The following is a 14,501-nucleotide window of genomic DNA, read 5'->3' as shown; positions in this document are numbered from 1 at the left end:
ATCAGTAGATGAAAAGCAGACTTTTATTAACAAACATCTATTTACACTGTGGTCAGCAAACATGTGTTGATGGACAGGCAGTCAATGTAGAACTATGGAGAAAAGACACAGGAAAGAGATACAAAAAGGGCTTAAAAAAACACCTGTGAAAAGAGACAGAGCCATTAAGACGAGGGGAAAAGGTGTGATAAAAATGTTTATCATTCCTTTTCTCATTATAACACATATGCAGAAGACTATCATTGCTGGCTTATATTCAATATCCTAAAATCTACAACTGCAAATGTACATGAATATTTTCAGAGAGTGGTACAAAATGGTCCTGTTCCTAGAGCTGAGATGTTGTGTACAGAAGGACATTAAACACTAGGGGGCAGGATAGATCCATGGCCAATATGATGACCTAACAGAACACTGTACACCATTACAGCAAGCCCAAATTATTAAGCTGGAAGTGTTACACACACTCATAAAATAAATGCTAAAAAAAAACTTCCCCTGAACCCTTGCCATGTTTAAAGGAGTAGTTCACCTTAAATAAAAACAGTCATCATTTACTCAGCCTCATGTTGTTACAAACTTTGATTTAACACAAAACAGGATATTCAGCAGAATGTTCACGCGACTCTTTCCCATACGCGAAAGCACAAAGCAATCGTATGACTTCATAGCGCAATCTGAAAATGCACTCTTCCAGTATGGAAAAGAGCAACGTGCGCATTCTTCAAAAGTTCTCCAACCGGACATACAGGTAGAGCAATGGTGAACTTCTCCTTTAAGAGCATTAAAGGCCACAAGAACCCAAAATGTTGCCAATACAGTGAACAAATCTCATGATATGAAACATCTGGGATTACAAGCTTGTTCATACTGACCTTTGGCTTTCACATCTCACTTTAGAAAGAAATAGACAGCCCCTCTCTTCAAAACAGTCACACACACACACACACACACACACACACTATGATACATGTAACGTTGCATGTCAGGTCAATCAGTTGTGCTTTGAGGTTTATGTTTCCAGTAAAAAGCTACAGTAGCTCTGCATCTACAGTGAAAGACATTGACAGCCACTCAACCGTTTTCAAATTCATATACAGACATGCTGACGTTTTGTTCACAAACAACTGATATTTGATTACAAGCACCATTCAAATGAAAGAACCCCTTTCTGTTTCATAATATCAGCCAGTCCTATAACAATATTAATGAAAAACATTTCAGTTTGAATAGAATGAGGTTATGAAGTATATTGTACTGCCCAAATTAGTTTCTGTTAGATCTAAAGGCTGATTATACAAACACATTGTGCAATAAATGATGATTATTAACATTAAAAAATACTGACGGCATGTACAGTGACCCCGAAATGTTTGAACGCTTAAGTCACACTTAAACTGGACACATTTAATTGCATCGGATACAAAACATCAAAGCAAGAATCATCTGCAAATAAAAGTGGCAAGGCGATTTTCAGTCACTCTTAGAAGGTTCTATATAGAACCTCAACAGGTTCCGTCAGACGCATCATATATAGAACCTTTTAGGGGTTCCATCATGGGATTTGATTACTAATTTAGTTTTAATGCATTTTTTGATTCAATTCAATAAACAGCTTATTATAAATTAAACAGCTAAAACATACTTTATCGCTAGAAAAAATTAAATAACCCATTAAACATGAAAGTTTTATGCAGTCGTTTAAGACATTTCTCCTAATACATTCTTAAAAAATAAAGGTTCCAGAAGGTGTTATTTACAGTGATGCCATCCATGTTGGGGAAAGTTACTTTTACAAGTAATGCGTTACAATATTGCATTTCTCCCTAAAAAGTAACTAATTACATTACTTAGTTACTTTTTCTGTAAATTAATGTGTTACGTAAAAAATGACTTTTTCTCACTTGGGCTGGGCTTGCTTGTTGTTTCACACCAAAGGTTTTTGCTTATTATTATTAGTATGATTGAACTGGATCATCAAAGGTAAGCAGCAAAGACATTGGTTAATAAAGTGAGATTAAATACATAAAGTACATTTGTACTATTTAATGTTTGCGTAATATTCAGAGTTTTCATTTGACTGTTTTCATTCATTTCATCACATCTCAGTCTAGAACTACAATAACCATCATGTTCACACACAAAGCTCTGCACTTCTGATTTCTCTCAACAGGAGAGCTGTCAGTCAATAAATGGGAAAACAAAGTAACTTGCGTTACTTATTTGGAAAAGTAACTACGATATTTTGTTGTAATTTTAAAAGTAATCTGTTACTTTACATGAGTTACATGAAAAAGTAATCTGATTACATACCCCGCGTTACTTGTAATGTTAGCCCCAACACTGGAATGCCATAATATAACCATTTTTGGTTCCCCAAAAAAACCTTTCAGTGAACAGTTCCTAAAAAAACTTTTCCCACTTTGTGCAATGGAAAGGTTCTTCTAGGATGTTAAAGATTCTTCAAGAAACCATCAATGCCCATGAAGAACCTTTATTTTTAAGAGTATTGTAGAACCTTTTTGGCATAAAGTGTTCTTTAAAATAGATCAAGACCCCCACTGAGTGTGTATAACCTATATTTGATCTAACGATACACTGTTTAGTGTGATTTGAGTGTCCAAATACAGGGATCACTGCATAAATCTAAAACTAAAAACTAAAACTGAATCTGAAAGTGAATCATGAGAACGGTACATCACACTATGACATAAAACAATTTTCAGAAAAGCTAATTCTGTCTTGTTTTTGTTATGTGTTATGCTTTCTTTGCTTCTATTTTTGACTAGCACAGGAGTTTCTCTGGCTTTGTCTTGTGTTTTGGGGCCGCACCCCTGTCCTCCTCTCGGCTCGCTCCTCTGTTTTACTGTGCTCATCCTGTGTGAAGGTAAACGGCACACAATGGCCCTCCTCAGAGCTGGAACTTCTCAATAACTCAAGTGCACAGACCACACACACAACACCGGTCAGAACACAGGACCTTTTTTGTTTAGATATGCTTTACGGCCACTTGTAGAAGTGTCTAAATGAGGCGATGGAGCGACTGTGTTTCGTCCAGAGCTGACACGCTTTTAAACAGAGGAAGACGAGGAGCAGAGAGGAGGAACGGGCAGAACGGCTTCTCTTCGGGACACGCTTTCATTTACGAAGACCTGAAAAACACAAACACAGAGAAATGTTATTAGAGTTTACCAATGTATCGGTTTAACACATTGATGGTTGCTTTTTTTGGTTGCTGACGGTTGTTATCTGGAGAGTTCTTTGGTTAATTGTTGTGTCACTTTTTATTTGACTTTATTTGCACTTTATTTTATGTGTTTTGGTTCAATTTGAATGTATACACTACCGTTCAAAACTTTGGGGTCAGTAAGATGACATATTAATATTTTACTCAACAAGGATACATAAAATCATGGAAGCTTTTTTACGCCACAAAAAAAAAAAAAAAAGATAATTGCGACTTTTTATCTCACAATTGCGAGTTTACATCTCGCAATTCTGACTTTATTTCTCAGAACTGCGAGATATAAAGTCAGAATTGTGTGAAATAAAGTCGCAATTGCGTGTTATAAAGTCAGAATTGCGAGATATTAAGTCAGAATTCTGACTTTTTTTCTCGCAATTGCAACTTTATATCAAGCAATTCTGACTTTATAACACATAATTGCGAGTTTATATCTCGCAATTCTGACATCTTTTCTCAGAAATGTGAGATATAAAATTAAATTCTAAGTTAAATTCTTTTTTTTTTACCTCAGAATAGTTTATATCTCACAATTCTGACTTTATAACACGCAATTGCGACTTTATATCATGCAATTCTGACTTTATATCTCCCAATTGCGACTTTATTTCTCAGAATTGCAACTTTATTTCTCAGAATTGCGACTTTATATCTCGCAATTGCAACTTTATTTCTCAGAATTGCGACTTTATTTCTCACAATTGTGACTTCATATTTCGCAATTCTGAGAAAAAAAGTCACAATTCTGGCTTGATATATTGCAATTGTAAGAAAAATAGTCAGAATTGTGAGATAAAAAGTCGCAATTATTATTATTTATTTATTATTCAGTGGCGGAAACAAGCTTCCATATAAAATTTATCAAAAGTGACAGTGATAACATTTATAATGTTACAAAAGATTTCTATCTCAAATAAATGCATTTTTTTAAACTTTCTATTCATTCAAGAATCCTGACAAAAATGTATCACGGCTTCCTCAAAAATATTAAGCAACTGTTTTCAACATTGATAATAATGAGAAATGCATTAAATCAGAATATCAGAGTGATTTCTGAAGGATCATGTGACACTGAAGACTGGAGTAATGATGCTGAAAATTCAGCTTTGCATCACAGGAATAAATTACATTTTAAAATACATTAATATAAAAAGACAAATTTTTAGTTAATTTAAATTGTAATAATATTTCACAATATTACAGTTCTACTGTACCTTTGATCAAATAATTGCAGCCTTGCTGAGCATAAGAGACTTCTTTCAGAAATATAAAAACATTTTACTGACCCCAAACTTTTTTCACAGCAGTTTTTATTTGATTTTATTTAAGAATTACAATATATTTTATGGTTAAGTCATTATTGTTAAATGCGTGATAAATTTAGCACTCTTTTACACAAGGTTTCATTCATATTATTCAGTCATATTAATTATCATGCGATTCATTGGGTCACTGGCATGTTTTCCCACCTTAGACATCTTTATCTGCAAAATCCACTTTCCATCAACCTCTAATTACAGTACTAGAAGTTTAAACTTACTTCCCAACACACACACACACACACACACACACACCTGCTGGGTGATTTATTAAACTCCCTGAGACCGTGAAATGGTTGTGTATCTAGAGACAGGACAAGAACTTCTCTCATTTGCAACTTGTCTGATTAAACTGTCATGAAAAATGTCCCCAGGGCAAATATAACGTATTTAGCACCTCCATGTGCACATATTGAAAAGGCTTCTTTTGTAGACGCTCATTACAGACTCTGCATAATTTAAGGCTTATTGAAATGAGGCCAGACCCGGTCTCAGAGGGACCACTCCACTGATCCATATTCTCCATATGCACAAGATAAAACCACGTAAGATCGAGGGTAGCAGAAGGTAGAAAAGAGAAAACATACTGTACGACTCTAAAATGAAAACCTTTTCCCCAGATAAAAATGCATCATTGAAACTAAACCACAAAAATGGCTTGCTCTGAACGTCTAGCTTGATGAGCGCATTTACACTTCCAGTTTCAGCAGTCTGACTTGTGAAGTAATACAGACTATTATTTCTTCAGAAGATGCTATTATTCTACTTGGCACATAAATAATGATAAAAGTACGAGGAAAGTTGGCCAAACATTGTGCCGCTTCCGACTGCCAACGTTTAAAACAAGATCTGGCGTAGTTCTCGTGGTAAAAAATGAAATGTAACCTGGAAGCACATGGCACTTTTTTCATGTTAAACTTGTTGAGCTTATACTAATAATATTTGCCAATAACAATACCAAAAAAAAAACTGGTCATAGTTGATATAAAAGCTCTTTACTGTTCGATTTAGCTTCAGACAGTTTCACTAATCCCTCGCTGGACAAGATCAGAATGCTTAATGAATGGACTAATTAAGAACTTACACTAATTAAAAGAAAACTAACTTTAATTAATGCTTTAGATAAGGGCAAGCAGGGACATGTGTAAGAGGATCTATTTGACTTAATTCACACGGAGAGTATGTGACTGGATTCACAGTCACACATAAATGATCTTTATTGGCATCGATGATAAACCATGAAATCTTTCCCTTGCACATCTTCAGATTATTGTTCTTCACAATTAGAAAATAATGGTTCTTTTAAGAGCTGTTCACTGAAAGGTACTTTAAGGAATAGTTTCACAGAAAACCTACTTTTGCAACCTTGAGTTTTAAGAGTGTGTGCGCACACACACACACACACACACACTCACACAAAAAAAGACATTTTAAATAAAAAAAGTTTTTATTTTGCCTGTAAATGTATCTATATGTACCCTATGTTTAAAAAATGTAGATTTATAATTTATAGTACTTATATTTTTCATCATTAATGAAAAGATTTTCAAACTGATGATATTCCTAATTGTCCCCAAGGGGATTTTTTGTCAGATTTTGCTTGTACACACACACACACACACACACACACACACACACACACACACACACACACACACACACACACACGCACACTCACACACACTTTCTAACACGCGCATGCACATGCACATGCACGTACGCGCACACACACACACACACACACACACACACACGGGTACTTACTGATGCACGGGCTTTAACAGAAGATGAGATGGTTTCTCATTGACATGGTAGAGAGGGAATGGGTCAAATCCACCAATAAAATCAACTGAAAACCAAACAAAAGATGAAATTAAAGAATGAAAGAAATGAAACAGGACAATGAGCCATGAAGAGAACAAATGAAACATAAAATGACAATCACTTGAAGCAAAAAAACATGAACAGACATAATGTTTGACAGAAATATGAATCAATGTGAACATTAACACTGGAATATACACACCACACTACACAAATCAGACATAATCATTAACAATGAACAGCGTCTCGTGAGATTTGATATGCTCACACTGTAACTCTTACACACACACACACACACACACACACACACTCATGTCGGCTTGACTGAAGTCAAGTTGTATTCTCTGTATCTGAACAAGTCTCTATTCAATTTTACTCTCACACAAACACACACACACACACACACACACACACACACACACACACACACACACACACACACAGCGGAATGAATAACAGGTCTCTGAATGAGTGATTTTCATGATCAGATGTCAGGCCTCGTTCAGCCCAGTGTGATTCAGACTCCACACACTCTCTCATTTCTAACTTATATACAGCAAGAAAAGAGGGAGAGACTCTCCCTGTGTCCCAATTCCAATACCAGCTATTTTAAATATAAATAAGTATGCGAGATTCAAATGAGCCCCAAAGCACAGTAGGTTGAACATCGTGTGTAAATGATGCATGATTTCTGCTGGGAGTTATATGCTTACCCACAACCCACTGCGCTACAACGTTTATTCATTTCTTTCCTTCGTAAACAAAAACAGGTGTTCTTGCACATACAAATATATGTGTAGGTAGTGGCTGTTAACACTTATTCAAAAGCACAGTGAAAAACATCAGTGGCATCAAGAGCACTATGATGGTGCGGTTATCAAAGGCACCAGTGCACACGTTTTAGTGTATAGTGTATACTTCGTTGGTGAATATGGTGCGAATGACCGAGTTTCAGCTGTGACTCATGAAAGCTCAAACCTTTCAGTCGATCCATAAAACTGCGACCGAAGGCAATCTCAGGAGCAATTTCAGCTTCATGCTTACACACACACACTGAACATACAGCAGGACTGGAAATAGCGGGCCGGTTTGTGTATCATAAACGACAGGCTTCGAGCTCATAATGTGTCATTAGCGTTCGAGCTCCAGAGACCATGAGCTGCGCTGCTATGTGTGGAATGCTGGGAAGGCAGAGGCAAATGGACGACTTCACTCGTACTTACAGCGTGAAACACACACTTCCAGAGCAAACAACCACATCTTAGACAACCACTATACTCATCCGCATGGTACACGCCACTTTCAGGAGTTGAGGGTGAAATATTAAATATACGGCTATCTAATAACTGCTAAAACTTTATTTCGATGGTCCACTTTAGATATTCTACTAACTATAAATAACTTTGCAACTACATGTTAACTAACTCTAATTAGAGTATTAGTAAAACAACAGAATATATATATGGAGACTTGAGTCTTGGGCAGTGTTCACAATCTATACTCTAATTCACTATTCCCGACATTTGAGTGAGTGAATGAAAACGAGTGAGTGAATTCGGACACTGAGTGTGTGGGAAGGGCTGCTGTTTCTGCATAGTTTGTGTTTGCTGTTTAATAATCATTTGAAACTTGGCAGCTCCAGTAGTGATGGAAAGATTTATCTCGAACTCTGACATGGAAACTAGCATATTTAAAACGTATTAAACAATTTAATAATCAATTAAAAATGAATTTACACCTGTTGGCTGGATGGATGATTCGGCTGCAAGCGCCATCTTCTGGCGAGACGCGGTAATTCATTCGCCGCCCGACTCTCACAGTGCATTATGGGTATTCTTTAGCCGTGGAGCGTACATCGGTTGTACACTCGTTATTGCGGTGCATTATGAGATTGAATGAGGGCACTCGATAAAGTCCACTATGGTTTTGGACACCACTACAAATGGCTGCCTGTCCCCTCAAATAGTGTCCTACTTAAGGGTGTAGGGGGCGATTTCACACTCAGCCTTGGTGTCAGTTTTGCTTTGCATCAGAGGTAGAGATCAGACAATCAGACAAATCCAGCACTCACATAACAAATTCTCTTTAATTCTACAGTGTGTGTGTGTGTGCCTGTCTTCTTATGCCCATCTCTCTGCTCTGTGTCCTGTTTTCACCTGTCTCTCTCTCTCTCTCTCTCTCTCTCTGGATAGTGTAACATATTTACATTGGGGAAGCGCTCACGCTAACGTTCAGCACTACACTATTCTGACCCACTTTCATAAAAAGCAGCTCTTTTTTGAGTCTGCATAGGAATCTGCTGAGCGCTGATAACCAACCAGACACTCGAGGTGCCACACACACTCTCTCTCTCTCCCATTCCCGCTCTGATGTCAAGCCAGGATTGCGTTTTCTTTTGGTGAAGGCAGGTCTCATTGAGAATCCGGGCTTAGATCAGTCCCCAGGAGCCCACGCGTCCCCGTAGCTGGTGCCTGGGACGACCTGTCCGCTCTTATTAGATTAGATTCACACAAGTGACGGCTGCTGCTTTTAATGAGCCCACGATAACAGCGGGACTGAGACCACGCACTAATTATGGATGCAAGTCATTTAAAACAGAAAGAAAAAGAGCGCGAGAGAGAGAGAGAGAGAGAGAGATAGAGAGAGAGAGAGAGAGAGAGAGAGAGAGAGAGAGAGAGAGAGAGAGAGAGAGAGAGAGAGAGAGAGAGAGAGAGAGAGAGAGAGAGAGAGACGAGAAGGAAAGGCGAACAAGGTAGAAGAATAATCAATGATAAAAAAATGAAGCCTGACACATTATTATTCAAATCACCTGTAGGGAGAGAGAGAGAGAGAGAGAGAGAGAGAGAGAGACGAGAAGGAAAGGCGAACAAGGTAGAAGAATAATCAATGATAAAAAAATGAAGCCTGACACATTATTATTCAAATCACCTGTAGGGAGAGGGAGAGAGAGAGAGAGGGAGAGAGAGAGAGAGAGAGAGAGAGAGAGAGAGAGAGAGAGAGAGAGAGAGAGAGAGAGAGAGAGAGAGAGAGAGAGAGAGAGAGAGAGAGAGAGAGAGAGAGAGAGAGAGAGAGAGAGAGAGAGAGAGAGAGAGAGAGAGAGAGAGGAAACTTCAGAGGCGAGGAAGTGCTGTGGAGAAATTAAATCCTCCACTTCAAATGAGCGTGTAAATGAACCACACACAGCTTTGCATGATAGAAAATACAAAATAGACACACTGGGCTGATTATACGCACACATACACACACACACACACACACACACACACCAATGTAGCATAAGGAAAGAAAAAAGTGCTTTAGCTTAAAAATTCAACCTTCCCCGCAACCACAAGTTAACAATCATCTCCTAAGGTACCTAAAATACATATTTTAGGAGAAGTATCTAAGGCAAAGTTGATGCTTTACTGGAACATAACTGGGACATCCATTAAAAATCGCATGAAATGGTTTAATATGTTTTCTTTCCTGACATTTTTCCAGTGAAAAGTATATACATATATTTTCAATACCCAAAAATCTGCAATTTCTGTCAGTCACAGACCTGCAAAACCCCATGAAGACACTTTCAAACACTTTCAAGCCACTTCCTTTGCGCGCACTTGATGCTCTGAAAGCTGTGAAATGCCAGCTTGTTTTACTGCAGCCTGAAAGATTATTTATAGGAGTGATTCAAGTTGATTGGGACACTTTTTCCCAGTCGTCTCAATGGCAAAAAGTGTCCCAATCGACCTGAATTCACCACTATTACTTGTTTATTTATTTATCCTTTATTTAACCAGGAAGATCCCATTGAGATATCACAATCTTTTCTTCCAGCGAGACCTTGTGATAAAAAAAAAAAAAAAATAGCGATAAAAACAGCATTTATCATGGATAGTGGCAAAATGTATTGTGTACAGTGTGTACACCCAAAATGAAAATGACTGTGTGAGAAAAAAATCAAGTTTTCAGAGTTTTAGTGTCAGTACTACATTATGTAATGTTGAATATAATGTATAATAATGCAATGGGGGAATATTTGTGGCTCCTGATAATGCCAAATGTCTTATGTTACAAGTTAAACCTATTATATATCTAGTGAGTGACAGAGTGCAAGCATTCATCTAAAATAATTCTGGATTTTCAGCTTCAGAATCATGAATATTTTTAATCTGGTGTCAGTATTGTCCTGTGCATTGGGTTACCATCACCAAGTCCAAGCCTATTCATTTACACCCACACAATGTAATACCCTTTACCATATGTCTTAGTGTATCGCAATAATATTGTATCGTGAGTCCAGTGTCGTGATATGCATAGAATCGTGACATGTGGGTAGAGAGTGTGACGAGCATTATTATCACAGCTGAAGACACCCAACTAACTGTGATTTGCTACTTGCTATTGCAAATCCTTTTCAATCTAGAGAGCATTTCATTGGACAAATTTGTATTTGCCCCTGTGAACAAGTCTGTGCTTTTATATTTCTTTGGTCTGGAAGAGAAAGATAGTCATTTTTATACCCTCACATGTACTAAAAGTTTATTTTGCAAACTTTTAGCAGTGCGCTATACAGATGGCCTCAAAGCGAACCGGCATAAAAGCCAGCATGGATGTCATGTGGTCTTTAAATCCCCTGGGCCATGAATAAACCTCGAAGCAATAAAACGTTCCTCTGTGCACTTATAATCACTTTACTGGTGGTAAATTTGAACAGAGCATAAATATAGAGTTCGCCCGAGCACATGTGCGCTGCCTATAAAACACAAAAAAGACTGGCCGCCTCCTGTTGAGCGATGACGCTCAAAGGCCATCAGAAAACAAAGGCAAACAGGAAGTGACTGTAACGGATAAAAGTCGATTATTTCAGTGCGGTCCTGTCAGCGAGGTACAGCTCAACGGGGAACGTTTAGTCATGGAGATCGAAAGAATGGTAACTCCTACTTTTCTGGAACAGGGAAACATTAATAATCAGAAGAAGGCTGGTGTACAAACAGGGCAGTGGCTTATCTCATCCCATGGGCTTCACTCTGGTCCTCTCCCACACAGCCTATTCTGCCAAGAGCAAATATTCACTGTTTATGCACCGCAATTTATTGAAATGAAGTGCAATCCTATGAACCCGGTCAATCCATGAACGAAATTCCAAAACAGTGGGAATCACTGCTAACAGTTGGCACTGGAAACACTTTCTTGATCTGATTGGCCATCTTTGTCTGTACTGACATCTTCCAAGAATTTTACACACACACACATCTTTGTGGGGACTCTCCATAGACATAATGGTTTTTATACTGTCCAAACTGTATATTCTCTCCCCTAACACTAACTCTACCCCTAAACCTACCCATCACTGAAAACCTTTTCACGAGTCTCCATGAGTCACACACACACCATTTTACAAAGTGAGTTTAGCAAATAATACAGTGTTTCTCACAAGTACTGTGCTCCCCTTCCCATGGATCAAAAAATGGCTTTTTACGTCAATATTTCATATTCTTCAACATTGAGAATTCATATGGTTTAGGTATATTTCTCACAAAACAAAGCCAGAAATGACACAGAGTACAAATATAGTACAATCAGACAGGAACATTTCTTTGTAATAAAATAAAAAAGTAACCGTTTTAGACACATAAACAAGAAAGAAAGTGTAGGACAGACTTAAATTTGTTCTCTTATCACACACACACAGTAAAGATACTCACAGCTGTCCTCCTCCTCTGTGATGACACTGATGACGTAGCAGGCGTAGATGAAACCCAGCAACTGAGGAGAAACACACAGACATGTGAGTGTAAATCCACAGAGAGATGAGACATAGAAAATCATGCTCACAAAACGTCAGAACTAGCTTTTCACATTTTACTGTCGGTCCATGTCTTCAACTGATGTCAGTATATATTTATTCTGTAACTAGATTTTCTTTGTTTGCCTGTGCCAACGTAACCTCCATGACGTTATTGGTCGAATAAGGAAATTCAAACCCTATAAAGGGGAGATCATGTTTCCACAGGTTTATATTGTTTACCATGAAAAGAAATGACACTTCTCCTCAAATTACTTGTGATGTTCCTTATTTGTCAAAAGCATCTAAATGAATAAATGTAAATTGGGAGGTATCATTCATTTCCATAGCATAAATGCTGTGGGAATAGATACATAGTAAAGTTTAATCCTATAGTGTTCGGGGTTTATTGAAATCCCTAAGCATAAGTGTGTTCAGCAGGAATGGCAGTCACATCTTATAAACCATTCATTATGAGAAACACATGGCCGATAATACATTACTCAAAGAGACATCAGAGAGAGTTTTACAAAGTCCTGTGCCAAGTGAAGCGGGGACTGGTGTGTGTGTGTGTGTGTGTGTGTGTTATTGATGGCTATGGCAGTGCCACAGAGGCAGATGGCATAGCTCTGCATGAAAACACACACAGGGTAAACTCAACTCCCAAAGAGTGGCACTATTCCAAAGCAATTAATCCGTCATTGGGCAGCCGGCCAGGCGTACATGTATACCTTGAAGAAAAAAATGAATGCTGTGTGTTTGCATATGAACGAGAGAGTGAGAGAAACGTATGACAAAAACTTAAATGCCTAAATGAGAGTCTATGAAGCCCGTGAGGCTGATAGTGCAGGTGTGGGTTTGTGTTGAGGTGCTCTCTCTCTCTCTCTCTCTCTCTCTCTCTCTCTCTCTCTGTGTGTGTGTGCGGGGCAAAGTGGTTAAGACCTCCAATCAACTTCTATTACACTGAAGGAGTGGCAAAATACCAATTGCATCAGAGGAAATGTCCACAGCCAGTCTGCCAACTGCAGCGGTATCAGCATGTGGTATTGACCTCGGGTCCATTCGAGTTGATCCTAGTGTGGATGCAGTTTTACGCCATTCAATTTTGACTTCAATAGGCCTATAAACCTTGTTATGTTTGTCATCATGATGTTTACAATAGATGTACTGTTAAAAATGTATTTAATACATTTTACTGTTTTTGAAAGAAGCCTCTTCTGGTCACCAAGGCTGCATTTATTTGATCAATACTACAGTAAAAACAGTAATATTGTGAAATATTTTTACTATTTAAAATGTAATGTATTTAAAAATGTAATTTATTCCTGTGATCAAAGCTGAATTTTCAGCATCATTACTCCAGTCTTCAGTGTCACATGATCCTTCAGAAATCATTCTGATATGATGATCTGATGCTCAAGAAACATTTATTATTATCATCAATGTTGAAAACAGTTGTGCTGCTTCATATTTTTATGGAAACTGACTTTTTTTAAAAAGAAAATTGATATTCATAAACGTCTTTTGACATTATAAATGTCTTTACTATAACTACTGATCAATTTAATACATCATTGCTGAATAAAAGCATCCATTTCTCTCCAAAAAAATTAAATAAAATAAAAATTGGTAACACTTTAGTTTCATGCTTATTAGCATGCACATTACTAGGTTATTGGCAGTTTATTAGTACTTATAAAGCACATATTAATGCCTTATTCTGAACGACCATATTGTACATCCATTAATCCTTTCCCAATACCGTAACTTAACAACTACATTAATAACTATTAATAAGTAGTAATTAGGAGTTTAGGCAAAAGTCATGCTATAGTTTAATGCAAGGATTGGACCCGAAACTAAAGTGTGACCAAAAATTATTACTGACCTCAAACTTTTAAACAGTAAAGTATTTGTATTTTTATTGCATTGTGTCAGGGTCATGATGATCAGTCTGCTTTATATATATATATATATTTATATATTTATATTTATATTTATATTTATATATATATATACTCTATATATATATATTTTGTGATAATAACTGGCTGATTGTACATTATCAGTACCATACAAGAACAGTGCCAACCGTAGAACAGGCTATTTATTATTCAGATATAAATATCAAATCTTTTGCTGAAGAACTTACTCTGAGACCATTAGACAAATGAAACCCAAATTTAATCAATTCAAAGTTAATTCTTGCTCGTGGGAATCTCAGGCGAAGAGTGAAAAGGACAGAAAGAGTGGCTCTCCACATGAGATCTGACCGCTCTTAAGCCCAAATCTAGCGCACGACTCAATATCTTTTTAATTATGGTCATTAAAAACCATTAGCTCTTTT

The 14,501-nt window shown here is 37.3% G+C and overlaps 1 protein-coding gene across 1 annotated transcript in view; it reads right to left on the bottom strand.

Annotated features, from left to right (window-relative positions):
• The window catches only part of nkain4 (sodium/potassium transporting ATPase interacting 4), a 53,655-nt gene continuing 39,154 nt past the window's right edge, over positions 1-14,501 (bottom strand). Inside the window, exons 5-7 of the mRNA XM_081386684.1 lie at positions 12,075-12,135; positions 6,328-6,412; positions 1-3,152 (exon numbers count right to left, since the gene is read on the bottom strand). Of these exons, the coding sequence (XP_081242810.1) occupies positions 3,143-3,152; positions 6,328-6,412; positions 12,075-12,135 (156 nt within the window). The 3' untranslated portion in view covers positions 1-3,142. The remainder of the gene's footprint in view (positions 3,153-6,327; positions 6,413-12,074; positions 12,136-14,501) is intronic.

The sequence above is a fragment of the Scardinius erythrophthalmus genome (genome assembly GCF_964197995.2).
Source record: "Scardinius erythrophthalmus genome assembly, chromosome: 15".
NCBI classification, from domain to species: Eukaryota; Metazoa; Chordata; class Actinopteri; order Cypriniformes; family Leuciscidae; genus Scardinius; species Scardinius erythrophthalmus.
This window is presented reverse-complemented; position numbering and strand designations above follow the sequence as displayed.